The sequence below is a fragment of the Patagioenas fasciata genome, chromosome 1, assembly GCF_037038585.1.
Source record: "Patagioenas fasciata isolate bPatFas1 chromosome 1, bPatFas1.hap1, whole genome shotgun sequence".
Lineage (NCBI taxonomy): Eukaryota > Metazoa > Chordata > Aves > Columbiformes > Columbidae > Patagioenas > Patagioenas fasciata.
The window spans coordinates 205882972-205904819 of NC_092520.1; the positions used below are offsets into that span (position 1 = coordinate 205882972).

At 39.0% G+C, this 21848-nt stretch overlaps 1 protein-coding gene across 5 annotated transcripts in view; it reads right to left on the reverse strand.

Moving 5' to 3' along the window:
* The window catches only part of SEMA3A (semaphorin 3A), a 521794-nt gene that overhangs the window by 158835 nt on the left and 341111 nt on the right, over nt 1–21848 (reverse strand). For 2 of the 5 annotated variants that reach the window (XM_071803499.1, XM_071803500.1), the window contains one exon: nt 14185–14382. The exons of 1 other annotated variant lie outside the window; for it this stretch is intronic. In XM_071803499.1, coding sequence (XP_071659600.1) covers nt 14185–14296 — 112 coding nt within the window. In that variant the 5' untranslated portion in view covers nt 14297–14382. Of the gene's footprint in view, nt 1–14184; nt 14479–15057; nt 15076–21848 lie in introns of those variants that run through there. 2 more of the 5 variants (XM_071803501.1, XM_065837101.2) reach the window with 2 other exon arrangements.

The window sequence follows — 21848 nt, forward strand, 5'->3', positions numbered from 1 at the left end:
ATCGCAGTACTACTTATCTAAAGTTGCTGTGCTTGAATCAGTGGAAATGCTTCAAGGTTGATTTGTGTCTAATATGTGCTCTATGTTACATTTACACACACGGACTTCTACACAGAAGGTTTTAATGGAAAGACCTATTAACAGGGAAAAAGGGAGAAGGCTTGGATAAGATATGACATTCCTTAGCTCAAAAACTCAGTTTAAACTTGCTCGTGCATTCAAAAATATCTGATCAAATTTCATTTTGATATGCATCCCTAGAAGGACTTGAAGATCCACCAGACTGAGATAGTCTTTCCTACTGACTTCAGTTGAGATGGTATCCTACTGGACATGAGGTTACAATGAAGCACAGCAAGGCAATGAATGCTCTTCTTGTGGTATTTTAGAGTACAGCGGAGCCATGGGATAAGCAGGATCAAGAAAGATTGGCATTGAACGACATCTTTCATTTGGGAACAGAATATTTTTACACAGGTTTTTCCTCATTTCTTCCCATTATCTGGAAAAGCTCAACAATTTCAAGTGATACTAACAATTTCTTGGGTTTGTTGCTTTATCATTTCATAAGTGAAGACGAGAATGTATAACCTCCTAAAGGGCACTTTACACCAGAGGTGCCATGTACATTGAAATCAATGGGACTACTCATGTGAGTAGGAGTTTGTAAGATCAGTCTTTTTTTTTTTTTTTTTAATCTCCTGGCAAATACTGAGACAAACCGCATTTCATTACAGCAGTATTACTGTGATTGAGCAAATCCCAGAGCCTTTGAATAATTACCCTTTATAAATTCAGTGAATGAAATTGCATTTAACTTTGTGAGTTCTTTCCAGTACAATATAACCAGATCAAATTAGTGTGCAGAAGCTTTTTGAGAAAGAAAATGTGTGCTGTAAATGATTCTGGGGTGACACAAGCTGTTTACTGAATTATGGAGCTTGAATGAAATACATTATATTATTTCGAGATAAGTAGATGGAAACTACAAAACAATATTGGGGGAAATTATATTCGTAAACTACAGCAACAGTCCCATGATATCTTGCAATTAAGGTGTAAGTATATAATCCACACCACCTTTGGAGGTGAACTTTACTTTGGAAACATTTTCTAGTCCTTGTGCTTGCCTAATCACAGTTTTTGGAACAGTTTCAGACATAAATGGCTTAGTAAATCTTTCTCTCTCCATATATACATATGCCAATTCTATCTAAGCAGACACGAGGTACAATAAAACATGTAGAAAATTGTCTGGCTCAGAGCCTATTAAGACTTTTATTTTACTCCGTGTTCCTCATTTTTCTACTGTTTGCTTTCACTTTTCCTCCTTTTTGGATACAAGGAGTACTGTACCTTTTGAAGAATACATTTAGTTTTAAACTAAAACATTCACCCATTCTACCTAGTTGAATATGTACTGAAGTACAACAGCAGACAGAATAGTGAAATACTGAGCAGTTTGTAAGGAAAATTAAAGTAATGATTATTTTGGGTGCCTTGTGGGTCAGATACTGACGTAATTCAGAATAATACTCAAATCCTTTACATTTCTTCCACTCTTACCACACTTGTGTGCCAGACTTTCAATGAAGGTCTACATCTGCTTACTGCTTAGATCTTGTGCTTATTTTTTACTTTTCTTTTTTTCTTTTTTTTTCCCCCCAGAGGGGAAGGGAGGGTAGCTTTTTAGCTTTTTTTTTTTTTGTAATATTAGAAGAAGCGGCAAACATATCTTAGTGAGAGACCCGATATTGCATTTTAAGATTCATTTTTCTCCAAGTGGTCATTATTGCAGCAGATCTATTTAAGGCATAGGAGTTTCCATACCTGTGAACAGGTTAAAGTTTTATGGTGCTGCTTTTCACAGCACTTTGAAATGCAAAGATCTTTGCCAGGAGCTAGCTAGAGAATTATTTACATATTTCCCTTCCTACCTCAGCTGACCATTCACATGCAAATAGGATCTTTGACAGCTTCTCCACACACTTATGAAACTCAGCGATCTGTCCATTTTTCAGCTCAGTATGAAAGATATGACAATGCCTTAGAATAAAGCTCTGCCAGACTCTAGTTTCTTAGTCTGTAATGCTGAATATGAAAAAAAAAAAATCCAACTTTCTTGGAATGGAAAATTTTAGGAGTACAGTGAATGCATTTTGGTCACAAAATAAGTATTGATTTCTTAGAGACCAGCTAGGGGATAGTATATTTACAAACTATTTGAAAGGTAGAGCTGACTTAAGCTCTTGCCTTTTCCTTCCTTGATCACTTAGAAGCCAACAAAATAATTCAGTTCCTCAAAAAAATAAAAAAATATGGTTAGACTATGTTCAAATCACTGCACCATGGACACACCAGGACATCAGGGGAGGAAAATGAATAGCAGATACTGAAGCTGGCCCTGCCTGTTAAGCCCCATCTTTGAAGAAACTTGACTTGTACTACTGAGCACTTGGTCATGGTATGTACTCACTCATAAGTGGGTCCCAGAACAGTTCACCTCTCCAAAGAACAGGTTCAGGGTCTGGCCCTGCAAGCAAGCAATTGCCTCTTAAACCCTGGTGTCCAAGAGACCTGGACGAGTGGTTCAGCCCAGGACAATATTGTGCTTTAGTGGCAATTATCAAAAAATCATTGCTATTCTACCCTCTTGCCAGTTATTATTTTAAAGGAGAACTTATCTTAAGACTTAAAGTCTCCTTTTCTGGTGTGGTTTCAGTGTCTTATAACCAGAAACAAGCACACATTCCCTAGTCTAAAAAGCTGTATTTCACTTCTTCTCATGTAATTTGCATACATTGATCACTTCCATATGTCTGGCATAGGGTAAAATAGTTTCAATGCATAGTAATGGAGGTGAACCTACAGTGAAACAAAATTCAGCTTTTGTCATATTCTTACATGCGGACAGAATAAGCTTTTAAGAGAGTGGTAGTTACGAGAAATGTCCTTAAAAAGGCTGTTTATGGTCTCACCTACGGAAATTGTGTTCAAAAACTAGAAGTTGCATTGCTTGATCTTGTCCTCAGCCCCTTTGGTGCAATGTCAATGAGCAGTATCAGTGGTCTAAATATGCATCACTGCAGTCACAGTAATTTAAAGAAGTTACACTTGATTTACACCAGAATAATTGATGATAGTTTAAAATTTCTAATGTAGAATAATAATACACGAGACTTGATATTGTTCCATTTGAGGACAAATGAAAAAGTTTGTTTACTCCAGTAAATGGAACCTTTTACTTTGGTCTTTGTTGGTCTGTTTGCCAGCCTCAAGAATTGGACTTAACTCTTCTAGCACCGGCAAAACTGTCAGAAAACTATGTAGCACATGGTCAAGTAAGGCACTGTAGCCTAACAAGTCAAAGAACAAGCTTGTTTCTGAAGTTCAAAAGTACACCAAAATCATAAAAAATCTTGTATTTGCTTTGTATTTCTTAATTAATGGCATGAAAACCGGTACTTTATTATGGCAAAAGAATGTTACACAAAACAACCATTACATCATGTAAGTGGCATGAGGAAGTACAAAAGCAAATAACAAAAATTCCTTGAGTTAACTCACTGAAGATAATATTTAAATGCTGCCTTTAAGGCACGTGGAATATATGAACAACCAATTTTATTTTCACATAGGCCAGACTGATGAAAGGAACAGGTGCTTTCCAACTTATTTTAGGAATGAGGATGTGAATCTTACAGAGATGCAGAATTCCACTTCTGAATTTATTATAGCAGTTAATCCTCATTATTAGGTTTGAACTAGGGCTGTCAAGCAACAGTTTTCCAATGAGTGAGTCACAAATGATAGGCAATTATAAGTGACTGAACTGATTACTGAGTATTTCCCCAAGTGGCTAAGAAAGGCTGCCCTCATCCTGCAGAGAAGGCTGGGAGGCATTTTGGGTATGGAAAGTCAGAAAAAGGGCTGTGTCCAGGAAGAAATAGTTTTGTGTCCAGAATCTGTTGGGAAGGAAAACACGTGCACTTGTAGGGCCAGAGGAATATTAAAACACCGGTGGCCTGGTAAGGTATGTCCAGACTGAGTGGAAATGGAAGTGCCCAAAGTGAGGTTTTTAGTTTGTGCTGATAAGCACAAGAAAAAAAAAAAATATATATTTTTAACTCCTTCTTAATTTAAAAATGTGGTTATCAGGTATGATTAGGAAAAAAAAAAAAAAAAAAAAAGAGAAGCCTAGTTTAAACTCTGAGAAGTAAGCCAGGATCTTGCAAGCATCCACATACCTTTGGTAGACAGTATTGCAAAAACTAAACACAAAGGCTCCTCTTCTCCAGAGTCATCTGTAATCACCTTCACAGTATATTTAGTGTGAAATAGAAGCAGATACTCCAGAAAACACAGTGAAGGGTTCTCTTATAGAACTATCTGGCATATCCAAATTGAATTAAATTAGGTAGACTTTCTGGATAACAGGCATGTGTTTCATGTCACCGGCATACACAGCTGTGAATATAATTATTATAAACACTTTAAAGTACCTGTAAGGCCTTTGTATGTTGATAAAGCATAAGTTCCGTCTGAACTTTGAATATACACATTAATGGGATTATTCTGAGTAGGATACAGCTCTGAATAAGCATGGCAAGTCTCTGACCTCAAACAATTCCTCATGAGATCACTTAATACCACTTTACAGGTGAAGAAGCTGACACAGAAGACCTAAAGAATTAATAGGATTTCGCATTTATGGTACTTTCTTTGATGCCCATTACAGTACAAACCTCCTGTGTATCATCAGCTGTGGTGCTGGGTTTCTGTTAACCTCCAACCTCCATTTTCAGTAGAGGATAACAAAACTTTCCTAATTTGCATGACTGTTGTCCAGTAAAGAGTGTGAGTTCCAGTGGGTATTAAAAGAATGATGAAAGACACAGAATTGTAAATGGATGCCAGAAAATGAAGTAGAATAACCAGTAGCTTACAGTTCCATCACAGATGGGAAAAAATATCAGAAAAAGTAGAATTAGAAATTTATGTTGATCTTGATCTCAATACTCCAAGCTGCAGAGAAAAACAAAATTGTCAACATATAATATTAGTATTACTTTATTTCATAGCACCCCTTTAAAAAGAGCTATGATGAATTTTTCTTCAAATTTAACAAATTCCTAAATCTTTTCTTTTGAGATGAAATCTTGTTTGCCTATTTGTTGGAAGTCAGTTTTGTTGGCTAAAGTACAGACAACTGAGGATACATATTTAGAACAGCAATATGGAGGGAGAGTTACCATGCTGATAACCGCACAGCCAACATCTTGCAAATACTGCTTGGCTGAGGTTTTAGACATTTCAGACAGGTGCCAACAAGAGTTCTTTGAAAATGTTATCATACCCTCCTGTACCTCTGAATATTCACTTGGTCTTGGTAGTTGAACTCTGACACATCTTGGAAGAGTAGCAATTCAGAAACAAAGCAATTTCCTGACTATGCAATTTGCAGGTAGCTCAGGGATGCATTTATATTGTTGTCTGCAAGACCATTAGAGCAAGAAGTTCTGATATAGCCATTCTTCTGCTGTAGTAGGAAATATGAGGGAAAAAAAAAAACAATCTGGAAGATAAAATGTCTTTTCCCAGATCCCCAGACGTTATTTCTGCTGTCCCTTCTATTACTAGATAGGAACTGGCAGTTACCACAGGGGCTTAGCAGAATGGGGACCTTGTACAGGACCTGGAGTGATAGAGATGAGACCAAGCTTGCCTACAGATCTTAGAGAGCAACACTCGTCATCACTGATATGACCCTTTTATCTTGAGAAAAAGAGCTTAATCAGGAGTCAAAACCATTTCAGACTACACATTCATACCGAAGTAGTTAAGTTGCACTGGGAAACCCATGAAGGAAGTGAAAGTAATGTTAACACCCTGAAATCTCAACTTCATCTTAAGAGACCTCACCCCATGCCTTGATCACGAGTGGGATCTGTGTCTAGCAAAGGATAACTATTGCCATTCCAGTGTCAGCTGGTGATGAAAGCTGTGCGCTGCACTCTCTACAGTTCTGTCAGATGCTTGTGAGCTGTATTTATCCTCTGTTGCCTCTAGAAAAGGCCACCAACCCCTCCCCCTTGAAAGGCAGCTCTAAATCCTTTAAATTATCCCACAGAGCTTTTTGTGTCCTTTTCTCACTCAAGACTGGAATTTCAAAAGGAGCCAAGAGGGGCCGTCAGAACCAACATGAGCTTTACTTCATTAGACTGGAGAGTAAAGGAAAGCTTTCTTTTTCCTCCTTCCACAAGTTAGATGAAAGCAAGTAACTACTTCATTCCTCAGATTGTTCCCTGCAAGATCCAACTTTGCACAAAAATATTTATAAGAGATGAGAATTTTATTTGACTGCTCACTTCTAAAGTTTCTGCAACATCCATCTGGAGAGATAAGCAGGCGGCCCAACAAATGTCAAACAACTTTAAAACATTAGAAGAATGGCAAAAACTTTTGACTTTACTGCATTTGGCTATCTGACAGAGAAGGATGAAAACTAGATGTGACACAAAATAGACCAGTGCTCACAAGTTTCGGGGATTGCTGTAGATTTGTCTAGCTCAAGGGGAATCTGTAATCCCCAAAGACAGAAAAGAATCCCCCAAACTGCAAGTCTATTTAGAATTTTTAGAAATTAACCTAAATTAGGTTTCATTCTGCTCTCACTAATAAAATAGTTCACCTGAAAAAGGGTAGAATCAGCGTTGAGGCATCTGTCCTCTGAGTTGTGCATATGCATCTATATTTTTATTTGCAAACTGTGCTATATGAAATTGAGTCTTGAATACATTTTTCTCTTAAAGTGTAGAAACATTCAGAAAGTAACAGAGCTGGTTGGGGACAGCTTATTGAAAGCTCTGAGTGATTAAGCTATTAAATTAGTAAAGCTTCAGCCTCAGTCACTTCCAGCATGTGCCACTGGATTAGGGATGAGACTTGGGAAATGTGAGATGTAAATTAGGTAACTGTTTTCAGAATATGAAGAATGTATTGGTCCTGTGTATTTCTTGCTTTGACTGAAAACTTAATGTGAATTTAGATAGAGTTGCAGGCACACTCAAGTTCACAGATACTGAGGGCATAAGTAAGTTTAATCAGTTGAATTCTTACACAACTTTAAATACTCATTTAGATAGAGACTGTTTCTTAAATTAGTGTGCTTTGAGGTCACAGTACAGCCTAGTTTCTTCCATAGCATTTAATTAGTACCTTCTTTTGATACCTTCCCAGAAAGAAAGAAACTAAATGAATGAACAAGGCGCTTAATTCCTTTTACAGTCACTGAAAAGCGATGAGCACCTTTAAAGTCTCATTCAGCCTGCCTAACCCAAGATTAGCTCTCTGGAGCTACCTCTCCTTCCATTGACAATGAAAAAAGCCTAATGTGGCTGACGTTGTCAGTCAAAAAGAAAGAGAAAGACACCACAGACAACCTCCTGTCGTGCAGGAGAAAGGTTACAGTGCTCTTAAGATTTCTGATGCTCTCAACAGCTGTGGCCATCCTTTTCTCTCTTGTACATTGGGGCACTATACCACTTGGGGAAAAAAAAGGAAAAGTTAAGTAAATGTACTATCCCCGCAGTTATTCTCACCATCCACAGCTGTTACTGGAAGAGAGCAGCTAACCTATACGAAGGCTGTATGTGGGAGGACCGTGAACTTGCAGACATTCCTGAAGGGAACTTTAATCCTGCAAGGGAAGGAATTTGCTGAATCTCCCACCAGCACCAGCACAACACCAGCAGCAACTTTCACATGTAAACTTAATTAACAAGAGTACCAGGACAAGCTACAGAACTGCCATTTAATATTTTGACATAGAGCTGCCAAGGTCCACCACACATATTTGCTTAAAAATAAGCGTGTGGGAGCCTGAAGACAATTTTACCCTTTTTAGCTTTCAAACAACTGGAAAATGTCACAACTGTTGACACCACTTAGAAGGATTTGTTTTCTTCTCAGTCACTCAGGCACTGCCCCAGGTGATCTGATTTTGCTATAGACTGAACTAGGGTCAAGTCAGGCTCCAGTTGATGTAGAAAATCTTTAAAATATTGGAGCAACTTTGTATTGCTTGTGCTTCCATTGCAAAGTTCCAGGTATGAACAGGAGAGAAAAAGCCTGTGGGCCAGAGGAAGTAAATCCAAAAAAAAAAAAAAAAAAGGATGTCTTTCTAATAGCAGCTATGGGCATTAAAGGCCGTATGCAGAATCAGTGATTAGGCAAACCAAAACCATATTAAAAGGATCAGAGTATTGTAATTCATTAAATACAAGCTGAAAAACACTTCCAAGCAAAAATAAAGTGTTAAAAATACAAATCACTTAGTGGTTTCTTCTCAGGTGGAAATTCATGTAAATGCTTTCTGTATATACAGATGCACACACAGGAGAGATTATCATAAATAACCCATTTATATTGTAGCAACCTGCAAAGACTGGGTTTCTTATTTTAAATACTGTTTTCTACATCATACAGAATAAATACACACCTGAGTCAACCCTAAGCAAACAGATAGGCACTTCAGTCCCAATCAAAAAACTTCAAGCAAATAAGTAAATTTTAAGGCAGACTTCACACAGCAGTAGGTTCATTGAGCTCAGTGATACCACAGATATTTAAATTCCTTGCTAGGTCAGAGTTTTAAAGATGCTGTAACAAACAGCAGGGGTAAGTGCTGCATACCTTGTCCACAGCAAAAGAGCAGAGTTTCCATTGCTGTCAATATGGCACCTTCCACGAATACTTTAGTGATTTGCAAACATACAGCACAAATAATTATAGAGAACTCCAGCCTCTCAGAAAAGGGAGTGTCTGTAATTCAGAAACCACTTTTCCACTGAAATTAAATGGGAAAGTTGGAAAGACAAAATGAAAATGTTGGGCTAGGTTTTCACCCTCCTTGTTCCAATTACTCTGCCTGTCTCATGCCCTAATTAGCTCGCTGAAAATCTCCCTATATAGGCAAGATCTGAGCTTAGGCACTTCTTCATCGGCTTCTCCCTCCTGTCAGCACGTGGGGCACGTCAGAGGCAGGCTGGGTAGTCCTACCAGCTCCCCTGACAGGTCTCGGATCTCTTGAAGACCTCATTCAGCCAACATTAGGAAGACCAACAGGCAGAGCTTACCTGAACCACTCATCACTTTGGGCCAAAAAAAAAACTGAAGAGGCTGTGGGTGCATCTGATGCGTTTGCTGCCTCCGAGCATCCTGCACTGACTGCACAGCGAGGTCTGAGAGCACTACAGCCATGCAGAAATGCCTTCAGGAATGGTAGAAGTGAAAAGTGTTACAAGACCATGTTTAGACTGAAAGTATTACTGGTTTGCCTTCCTTCATGGTCTTCTTCCTAAGTCTGATCTGGCCTTCTCTCTTTTTCAGGCTCATTACAGAGGCTTTTGCCTCAAACAGTACTCTTACAACATAGTTTATGCAAAAGTGTTTTTTAGCACGTACCTTGAAATCCGACACAACCTCTAATACTGGTCCCAACTCCAGAGAGACAGGCTCCCTTACCAATATTTCTCTCCCCATTTCCTACTCCCACTTTGTCCTGCTTTTCCAACATTTGTGGAGGTATTCGATTGTGAGTTACAGAGTTTGATGGAGAGGAAAAACCACAATCAAACTCACTGGCAGGTCATCAACTACCACCAGACTGGGTCAACAAACTACAAACCAGGTATCGTATTTACACTAGCGTACATACAGGTAATTCAGTGCAGTCTCATTCCTCCCTTGTCACAGCATGTTGGTCTGATTGAAATGGAAAGAAGTTTTGCCATTGCTTTCACTAGGGCCAGCATTTCCACCATATAAAAATCCGTCCTATAAAATTGTAAATCAGCTGCACATCAAGGATAGAGTAGTTTTCACTATCACTGCAACTTTAAACAAAACACTTACTTTTAATATGGCTTGAACTGTAGCCAGGGCGTAATAGAGCTAAATCTGTGTGCAATGTTTTTCCAGTTCCTTATTCTCAAGTAATATGTATCCAATCGAGCAACAATAACAAAGAACCACACATGTACTCTTAAAAAACATACTTACAGCATTTAGTAGTTTTCAATAGAAAAACAGAATGCAATAGATGGGTTTGGAAAAGTTGGGTTCACAAGGTTTACTCTTGTGGAGACAAAAATTGGGGTTGCCTTAGGAAAAATCTGTAAATCAAAGAATCGTTAATGGAAACTCTCTGTTTGAGCTTACATGTTTATATTTAAAGGTTACTGTAGCTGGTTCCATCTCTGTTTGTGCTGTTACCTCCCCATACAGAGGACAGCAAAAGAAAATAGGAAACAATAAACGATACAAGAAATTCATCTGGAGTTAAGACTATATTTATTGTTTTAAACTTTGCACACTCAACTTGGTCACCATCTTTCTGAGAACCCTGTGCTCAATAGAATTTTCCTGGACAGAATCTGTGACCTAGTGACACGATGTAGACTTAGAACCAACAATGAAATTGAAGCCAGTGAGATTAAAAACAACACAAAACAAAATAAACAAACAAACAAAACCCAAACACCCTACATTCTTTAAGGAAAGATGCGCTTACTTTTGATGTATCAACAATGACATTTCTTGTTACTTTATGATAAGGACACAATGTCTCTGAAGGACAAAAAAAGAGGAGCTCAGAGGTTGAAGGGCTCAACTGAGCTTTCAGTTTTATAGCTGGTTTTACCACATTTAGGCTATGAGCCAGAACTTACTGACATCAATGAACTTTGAATCAGGCCTTTAATCATATTAACTACCTTTGAAATAGGGAGATAAATATCATCTGTGCAAAAGCTTTGCAATCCTTGCACTAAGATGAAAATGTTCGGAAACTTTAAAATGTAGAGAGCAAAACCCTGATGGTTCTGAAAACGACTTTCACCACAGATTTCAGCTGGACAAGGATTTCCCTAGTGCTCTCCTCAAATTTCCTTCCTCTAATATGCCACCAAAATCAAGGTGATATAAACCAAATAACCAGAACTCTGTTTTACAATAAACAGAAGGAACCTTTTCAGACCACAGATGTGGCCCTAATATGTGCATTTATACACTCTCTCTTCCTCTTCCTACCCATAACATGCCCCGTAGGATGCTTCTAATCTTCTGCAAGACTGAGTGACAAGAAGTTAAGAGGAAGCAAGAATGGGAGTTCAACAAAACTTCTGTCCAGCAACCTGTGAAATGGCAGAGCTAATGCTGGACCTTTGAAAACAAGTGACCATAGGAAATCAAGGTTGGCAGGGATTTAACCCTTCCTGACTGATTTTGCAAACTTCTAAAGCAAGTGCTTGAGTTTTCTAACCGTGTTTGACATCTAATTAGTCGAGGAAAACAAGAAGTCAAAATACATCCTTGCTTTTCTTTTGAAATAAAGCACTGACAATTAGCCCCCAGGTATTTGTTTAGGCAAAAAAACAAGCATGCATGTTAAAACAAAGCACAATGACAGGCACTGAAAAGAGAAGTCACTTGGGTCATTGTTTTTACCTTGTGCATTTTTTCTTTTTTCAATATCTTAAGTTTATTTTACTCAACCACAACTCTTTATGGAAAGGCAGAATGGTTAAGTAAATGGGTATCTTCTTTTTCTAATTGCTGGCAGTTTCAATAGAGATGAATCATGTAGTATCACAGTCATTTAGCAGTGAGGTATACCCTAAGAGATATATATTAGCATGTAAGGTATTCAGTCTGTGCCTAAAAGACATATTTTCAATACCTACAGTTCTTAAGGCTGTTCCTACGCAAGGTGTTAACGCTGATCTGTGCATAGAATACTGTGCTGGAAGCAAAATTTGTCTGGAAAAGCACCAGCTGATAAGGCTTAGTTTTCCCCGACTAGTAATGATATCCCCATACTTAGGGATCAATGCAGCAGCACAGGCAACACGCTCCTCTTGACCTGGCCAAGCATTTACACTGGTACTTAGCATCAAGCATGTGAGTAGATCTAATCTGACTTTTTAGGACTACACATGTTTTAAGTCAAATATGGGAATCAAAGGCCAGAGTGTGAATCCTTGTAAGTCTTCAGACTTTACCTTGCTTTGAATTAACTGTGCGTTTACTTTCTTTGCTAGATAGGAAACAGGGTTGCTCACCATTTGAACTCATTTTCTTTTTACAGCCATCCACCTATTATAATAACAGTTTAAATGTTCCTTTCGGTTTCCTGCTTTGCTCATATAGGACTGACTACATATTAAATTTTGATGTCTGATATATTTAAGAAATGAAAATGAGGCCTTTTTCTGCCAGCAAGAGCAGAACTGCAAAACAACTAATCAGCACAGTGGCAAAATGTTGCTAAACTGTATATAGATACAGTACCAGTGGGGTGGAAAAAGAAAAGAAAACCAAAAAAAGAAAAAAAGAAACCCACTATCAGTCATATTTGGCCACCCTTTGCAATTAGTTTCTGTAAATTTAGTCAGTATAAGCAGGGGTAGCAGACTTGAGCCATAAATAAACTTTAAAAGGGTGAAAAATAATAAACAATAATTAATTAGCCGTTAAAACCCTTTACAGGATATTTTTATAGCATTTATGTTTCTATACTAATCTGAGTTCCAGTGTGATTGTCGAAGTTTGGAAACAATTAAGAGGTTTTTAATGAGTTTTTTGACATGACATGCAGTTATGGTAGAAGCTTTCTTCAGACTCCAGTATTCAAAATAATCAACTTTGTGTTAAATGTCTTTTCTTATGAAAACCAAATGAATAGCTTCTGAACCCATTAAACTGTTCTTTTTGTATATCTCTTTTCAAATTTAAACACACACAAATACGCATATGTGTTCTTTAGTAAAACTGTGCACATGCATGTATTTCATACAGTGCATCCAAGTTTTGCAGGTGTTTAATTTCTTTTTTTTTTTCATCTGGAGTGTGAAAGTGATGTCTGCCTTGTGTCAGAGAGGACTTTACCCCCTCTCATTTGCATCACAAGAAAGATGAAATAAATTGGAAAACATATTCCTACTGCCAAGATGTATACTGACACTATATTGTGAACTGAGATTGACATCTATGACCAGGCATGCACACACATGTTTTCTTTTTTCTACTGTAGAAGCAGCGTATTACTTTTCCTCCCTTCTTTCAGAACCGTAGCTGCTGTTCTTTCAACCTTCAATAATCTGAGGATTGAGAGAAGTCAGCTCTTCAGAGACACATGTATATACACATAAATGTATAGACCTCACTTTTAAAAACAACACTCTACAGATCTTATGTTTTAAACTTGTTTCCCAGTTGCACATTCTCCAGATTCAGTGAATTCTTCTGAAAATGTACTTAGAGAGGAACTATACTGATAAAGAAAAGACTGCCTACTTCAGAGTCCTCCTTCAATCCTGGCAGTACATATTATACCAAAGTTAATTACTGACAATTGCAGTGTGAGTGGCATTACACAATTCCAAACGTAAACGTAACCTCACAGCTTTCTTTCTTCAGTTACACCTTCCCTGTGATCTCTAATGAAATACATCTGACTACACCGAAAACAACCTCAGATCAAATAAATTGCACTGCATTAAACATCCATAGGCAGTATTTTCTCGTGCATAACAGTCCTTTCCTCCTTTTCTGGACTGATCTGTTCCTTTCAGTTTATAGTTTCTTGGCAAACCCACCATCTACTGCTTATGTTAGGCATCTGATTGTCAGATTTGTACAAACTGAATATTCATGACTTGAAAATTAACCACTTCATGCCTAAAAAAAAAAAAAAAAAAAAAAGAAATATAAATCTTCATCTATTCCTTGCTGTTGGAAACAGACCTGGTTTTGTGGCTGCACTACGTGCCCAGCACGGGAGAGATTAGCTGGGTGGCCAAACACGTCTCATCGTTTTAAAGAGTAAAGTCCGATGAAATAACACGAGACTGAAAAATACTCTCCCACGGAACAGCACGATCCGGAGTCCTTGTCTGCAAATGCAACTAACTCCTCTTTGTCTGTGTTTAAACTGTGTGGTACCCACCGTAGCACGGAGTGGTTTTTTAAGTTGTTTTTTTTTTTTTCAGAAATCTCTCCAAATGCCAATTTCCCCTTTGGAAGATAAGGAAAACCAGGGAGGAAGGTGGGGAGGGAAGGCAGGGACAGGGCAAGAAGGCGAGGTTTGGAGGAAAACCGAGAATAAGAGAAGAACAGACTTACCTTTATAGGATAATTTGAGCCTTGGCACATTATTCTTCACATGCTGGCAGTTCACTCTTCCTGCTAGTAATACTCCCAAGGAAAGCAAGGCAATCCCCCTGAGCCAGCCCATGCTGCAGCAGCCACTGTAGGGTCCCTGCGAGCCGGAGCCGCGGCGCTCCCCGTCCTGCCGGGCGCCGCCGGGGAACTTCAGGCAACCTGGGGAGCGGAGGTAACAGGTGATGGGGGTGGGCTCCGCGCCCCGCCGCGCCTCGCCGCGCCCCGCCGCCGCCAGCAGCCCCGGCCCCCCGCCTCGCCGCCGCCGGGGTAACTTCAAGCCCCTCTCACGCACACGCCGCGGGCCGGAAAAGGAGGCAGCCCCCGGGCGCGAGTGGCGTGCGGGCGGGGGGGCGGCATGATGCGGGCGGCGGCGGCGCGGGCCGGGGGCAGGGGCCGGGGCCGGGCCGGGGCTGGCGGGCGCCCCGCTCCCGAGCGGCGGGCGGGGTCCCGGGCGGCAGGGGCGGGCGCGGCGGCGGCACCGCGCTCCCGGCGCACATGGAGGAGCGGGGGACAGCGCTTCTCCCCGCGCTCCCGAGAGCGGCTGACAATGGGAGCGCAGGGAAGCTCGACCCCCCCCCCATCTCCCTCCCCTCCCCCGGCTGTCACAGCACACATGCGGGGAGGGGGGGGAAGAAAATAAAGAAACACATCGTGGCAGAGATTAGAGGCACGGAGCTATACATTTCGCGAGCTATTTTATGTCATCGTCCAGGTTGTTGGGTTTGCGTCTTTTTTATTATTATTATTAATTCATTTTACGGATCTAATTAAAAGCTGTACATCCCCCTTTATAAACAATAACAGCAAAACACAACCCACAGTGTTGCTACCCACAGAAATAACAGCTCCTGCCCATAACGTAATCCTCTTCGGGTTGCTCCCGGTTAAAAACAAGTAACAAAGTCTTCCATCAGCATAACTTTACCACTGAATCTTTTAAAGCCTTGTTAGGGAAGGTTACTCTAACCCTCCCTCCCTCCCCACCTTCTGCGCTGCTCCAGTTCAGCAAAAGAAATTCCTAGTAAAGCCCACTTCAACAATCAGTTCAAGACATGTACAGGTCTAGAGGGGCTTATAAATTACACTGCAGTGTTCTCTGAAGTGTTCGTATAAGCTAAAAATGTTCCAAACCTTCCAATTTCCAGGACTGTGTCATTATTATAATCTTATATTTTTATGCAATGAAACTAGAAAATTATTTTTGTTTGTTTAAACAAAAGGGCACACGAAATCCCCAGAGGTCTTCTAAATGTCAAGGAGCTGTAAATACAAACATTTAGGCAAACTTGAGTTTTCCCCTCCCACACATCTGAACAACTCCATTCTAGTGAGAGACGGTTTATCAAATTTTCCATGCTGTGCTGAATATGAATTTAATGTGCATTTTGGAATGTAATGTCTTGCACAGATATGTACCCTGTACTACATTCCTAATGCAATATTGACAGAAACACTGGCAATCGACCTTTACAAAACATTTGCATCATCAAAGAAGTGTGATGACCCCTCTTTATTTTGTTCTATACTTTTCTGGAAAAAAGAGTCTGTGAGTGTTTTATGATGACAGAGTCTGTGGCATTTCAGTGAGATCGCTTCCTTCCTTTTACCATTATTTACAGCAGGTTAAATAACAATTGTCTTGTCCCACCAATAATGACCACACTACACTCCAAATTCTACAGAACACAGCATCTCTTTTCTGTTTTCAAACCTAGCTACTAACCCAGCATCTAGGAAACAGTCTTAACTTTGAAACTGAAGTTCATAGTTGAAAATGCGGGTGTCAGTATAGTTCTAATTAAAATGTAAAGACTCATGCAGAACAAGTCTTGGTAAAGCAAAGGCTAAAAATTCTGTCATTGCTGCTTTCATTGCTTAATATTCACACACCAGTGGAAAAGAAGGGGCTTTCCCCCTCTCTTCTTTAACAAATTCTTCTGCTTCCTGAGTTTAATTCATTAATCCTGTGGCATTGTATCTGCCAGATTCAGCGATTCTATTGATCAGCAGGATTGTAAAGAAAATAAAATCCAAAAATAATGTTGATTTTGGTCATTCCCACACTTGTTACCCTGAGCATTTTCATGCTCCAGGCAGTGGATTAGAGCTCCAAAATGACAAGAGACGCCTGTCTGTTTTCCATGGATTACTTGCTACAGACATTCACTCTGCAAAGGAATTCCTGTCACTTTGAGATTATTTGGAGAATCGGCCTAATGAATTATCCTTTTGTATTGAGCAAACAATTAGAAACAAAACACAAAAGATGCACCACATTCAGGACTTTATAAAGCACATCATTTTACAATGATGTTGTTACACTCAATTTACTTCTAGTTACACAAAGAAGGCACAACTACTTTAAAAAAAAAAAAAAATTCTTATAAGGAAAAGAGTACGAGGCTAAAATTCTGCTATTCTCACTTAGAACGAACATGCAATGCTCCAGACTATTTTATAGCAACCAAATAAACAAATCATGGTCCCCAGTTAATACATATTTTACCCTGAAAGCATGTGTGTTAGATACAATGAGTATTAACTTCTCCAAGATTACATTTTGAGACATAAAATATGGCATCATTTCAGGAGAGATGAGAGATACTTTTAACATACTTCATGTGAGAGGCCACTGACATTTTGCCTTCCTCTGTAGGATATACCAGTCCAAAGACACAGAGAAGGGTAAAAACCGATCCTGCGGGTAGTCCTCCTGCTATTTATCTCTAAGCAGTGCTAATCAGCTAGTCAGGATAGCATATGCTACACCCCCTTGTAAGGAGAGGGGCAATGGCAGCACTTCAGTGATGCTTGAAGAGGCTTTGTATCTCAAAGAAACCCATTGCCATATGTTGCTTCTGCCAAGGCAAAACTGGGCTCTGCTTGGAAGGCATGATTTGGCCAAGGATACTACGGCAAGTGCCAGAAACGTCAACTCTGGGAATTTAGGGTGGGCAACAACTCACTTTCAAATGACAATCTATTCACCTTTTTTCTTTGGTCTATTGAAAGCAATCTAGCTGCTGAGTTTAGAGAGAGAGAAAAAGTAAAATGCAAAGTTTCCTCAGTTCTTCAAACAATGCCCTTCTCCCCTGAAGAAAACCACAGTTATTAGCTTAATTAATTATTCCATCATTGCTCAGCGAGTTCAAAAGGAGTAACAGTTCTGCATCATTTCCCATATTTGTTGCAGATTTTATTTTTATTTTCTATAATGGCATTTATATGACACTCTATATAGTGTTTTATGTCTCAAAACCCAGATAGGCACATGTTTCTGATCTCATGCTGTGTGGCATTACGATTTGGAGTTTTTCTACCACCTTTCAATACATGAAACAAGTTCACATTGATAGACCCTATAAAAAGTTATACATGGATCTGTCTGGGCTTTCACTGTTGACCATTCATGCAGAATTACTCTTTCAATCACTTACAAGTTGGCATCATTTTGTGCTTCTCATTACTCAGAAATAGCATTACTTAACTCATGATTACTTTAAAACTTCTTGCTATTGCTGTGATTTTTAAGTTTAGAAGCTCTTGAAAACTTAACTGCTCTACGAAAGTCTTTAGTGTGCTTTAAAAGTGTACTTATGTTTCCAGAATCGTTTCCTGTGTTTTAGATGAGTCATTACTTGTTTATACTGATGTGATCAGGTTCTTCTCAGAACTAAGTAGGAATTACCAGAATCCATTTTCGATATACAGTACTAATCCAGTAATTTCTAAGGGGAAGATTTCTTGGATTAAGTGTACAATTTCTGGTTAAAATCAGGAAAAAAAGAAAACTTCCAGGCTGTATCCGATTGCTGTAAACCTCCCTAGAGAAGATACTCCTGTAGGAAGTGTGAAATCTTAACTCAGATACACTCCCTGCTATCTTCTCCCATAGCAGGTGAGTTGCTTGATAAGCTGCATATTTACAGTTCTGTAAAAGGTGCCTTTGACGTTGCTCCAGTTGTATACATAATTGTAACAAGATTTAGAATAACTGTATCATTATTAGCCCAAAAGGAGGCTCATTGTAGAGTCCAATTGTCAGTGCATTTGTTATGTGGTATGTGAGAGACCCAGGGTACAGTTTCACAACACATTGACTTCACAAGAAAAAACCCATTTAAGAAGATCCAGACATCAGCTGCCACATTTTGCTTTTGTGTGATGGACTGCCACTCTCCTATTGGGGACGCTGCAAACTTTTTGTGGGGACATACTAGAAATATGGTGAAAAAGAATGTTTAAAAATAATTCTCATGTGGATATGATAAGGGTTGTTTTCCATGCAGATGCAGTGAATGCACCACCTGATGGAGTACAAAGAATTGTGAACTGGCATTGGGGAAAAGCAGCAATGCAGAGGAATTTCGGATCTTTGCCACACTTCTGAAGGCAATATGTCATGAATTTCTGCCTCTAGGTTCAAGACCTTTGTGTATATCAGACAGTAATCTAAACCAGGAGTCTATCTGACAAATAGGTTAACTCTGACACAGTTGTTCTCAGTTGTTCTTCTCTCTTCCTTATGGAAGAACTACAAAAAAAAACCAAAAAAAACCAAACAAACCTGTAACAGGCCTATAATGTGAAGAAAAAATATTCTGATATCCAGACCTGCTGAACTGGATATCAGATATTATTTTTGTGATGTTGATGATTATCACATTAGTTGAAGAGGTTATAAAGAGCTGCTTCTACTTGGATTTTAAAGGATTTAAAATTCTGTGGATTAGCTCTTTTACAATTCTGAAGTAATCACAGAGCAAAGTTACTTAAAAATGCATCAGCAAAAAGGGAGTTGAAGGTGTAGAGTTTAACATTTTATCAAGTTGGAGTTGGCAAAATCACAGCCTTGCATCTAGATTTGGAAATATTCTTGCTGTTGAAAGTCTAGACTTGTCTTTCCCTGGCACTCCCTTGGGCTGTGTTGTATTTGGTAGCCTCATTTGAATCTCCTGAATCTACACAAATCTGTAACATTTCTTATTACTGTATGTGATCAGGTTGCTAACCATGCCAGTTAGTATCTGTGTTCTCTCAATAACACTGTATCTTACCATCTTGTCACAATCAACTTTTCCTTTGTTTCTCAGGACTAATGAGACTGTACTATATGTGATGCTTGTACTTTTGGCAGCATAATGGGATCTGTATCAGTATGATGTGTTTTATTCACAATGCTTTCAGGTCTATTAAACACCTCATCAAATTCTTCAAAAATATTCTTTGCATCCTGTTCTGTAGACAGGTTATATGCCTGTCTGAACAGCAGCATTTTCAAATTGCTCTTCAAAACTAAATAAAACTCTTCTATTCTCTCAGTCTCTGCTGCTTGATGTTCATCTCATATGCAACTATATGGCAACTGTGACACCCACACCCATGATAAGAAAGTCACCTTAATAGCTCAGTGCCAGGTATCTGACATTAATAACAATTACAGAAAAGCTTGTTTCCCCCAACTCCTATTATTGGTCAGTAGCTTCTGTTTCCAATGGATTAGTGCTGAGGTACTCATCCAAATTGAACAAAATTCCAATTCTATTAACTTTCAAGTACAGAGAGTTCCATTGCTCTGGTTGCTTATGTTTATTGGCTGTTAGGCCTTCGTTGAGGAAATACTGGCACGGACATATGTTTTTTTTTATGGGAGATGAGGGAAATGCAAAGAAATAGTTGATGTTCTAATTCTTCAGAGAAAAGCCAATTTAAGAAAAATCATTATAAAGGGGAAAACAAAGCAACAGCAGCCATGAAAATTTTGGCTCCTTAAATCCTATTCCAGGCCTGACATGTTAAACTTTGCTGAAGGAAATCTAATCAAGCCGGAAGGCCTCCTCCCAAACGACCAGCTGCAGAATGACTTACTCCTCTAACCCAACAGATTTAATGGTTGGTGGATCTCTGAGAAGATAGATAAGAGCCAGTTTGCAAGGCGTATTGCATGGAAATGCATTACAGATTCAGTTATTTTGGCATTTAAATCCCATTTTTGCTTTCATCATCCTATTTTTTTCAACATTGGAACAACTGACAAAACAAAATATTTTCCTGCACCAAACCCAAGGAATTGCTGTGACTCAGAAAAATAAGACATAGATTAATATCAAAATATGGTTTTCAGGATTTTCTGCTTGTCTTTGAAAGTCCCCTTATGTTGTGATTTGTATCTTTAGACCTCTGTATACCTTTCAAGGTCTGATCCGAAGGGATTTGATCAGGGCCACACACTAAGATGTTAAAATGACAAGAAATTGATACTGCGTTTCTCATGTACTATGGCAACTGTCTCATCCTTACCTCTTCATTTGTCATAGTAAGCAAGTCATTCCTGTCAGCCCTAAAAGTCCCGTCTTATCACTCCGTATACAAAAATTCCCTAGTTCTATTGTATCTGGGATCTATCATGGCGAACCTTTTGGCCTTTTGTAATTTTGCTTAGTAACCTTTGCTGCCAACTGTCAAAGACTTGAAAGACACAACACTATCTTGTGTGCCACCCATTCATCACAGGCTTTAAAATAGTCCAGGTGAATTGCAGCGGAGTCCTATGCACAAACCACAAACTGAAAGCTTATGCAACATCTGCTATGATCATTGTTCTTTTCTGGACCTTTCTTCTCTCTCTGCTTTTTCTTTCTTCTTCTTGTTCTAAGTGGTTCATTAGTATATGACAAAGATATAAGGCCAACAAAACCGTAACCACTGGCTGTCATCTTCATACAACTGCCCTGTTTGACTTTCTAGACTTGAAAACTTTTTAATGAGGATGTTTTTTTCATCAACAAATTACAAGTCTGATTCTGTGGAACAGAGTGTGTGGGTGCAAGTCGTCTTGGGAAGATCAAACAATATCACACAAAATGTAGAGGCCAAAGAGTCAGTTAGACGCTTCTGAGGCCAAAACTGATAGCTATTTAATCACTACTCAGATAGTCTGTGGAAACTGGGAATGGTAGTTAAGCTGTGATAGCTTAGAAAAACTTGGTTGAACCTACAATAATTTGACCTCTGTGAATGCTTTTAGAGTCAGCAATATGTAGAAGTGTGTGCTAGAAGAGAAGTGGGGGGGAAATTCAAAGAAAAAACAAGCTCTAAGAAAGCATTAGCTAACTCTGTCTTTCCCTCTCTGAATCCCTAGTGAATAGGGATTTCAGCAGGGGAGGGGAACTTTATCCCTCCTCTGGACTGAATTTGTAACCATTTCAGAAAAGCTTTCCACTGCATTATTTTCCTATTTGTTTCTCTGACATCAGAGTTCATTATATTTTACGAAGGTAAATATAGACACAGGAAAGAAAGATTCCTTCTGTCTCCTGAAGTGCTGAAATCCAAAACAAAGTTAAGACGGAGTTGAACCAGTCACTCACATAAATCTTGCCTGTGGAAATTCAAAAGTAGGTTGAACACATGTACTTACATATACCATTAGAGCAATTCTCTAGGAAAATAACTGAAAACCCAGCTTGTTTTCTGTTTCTGAGGCATTCCAGAGATACTTAAATACTTTGCTATTTTGACATTTGTATATGCTTACAGAGAGAATGACTACGGAGAGCTTCAGGTAATAAAACATGCATCCCTGACTCTATAATGTGTTTTTTTTCAACAGCACTGGGGCTTGG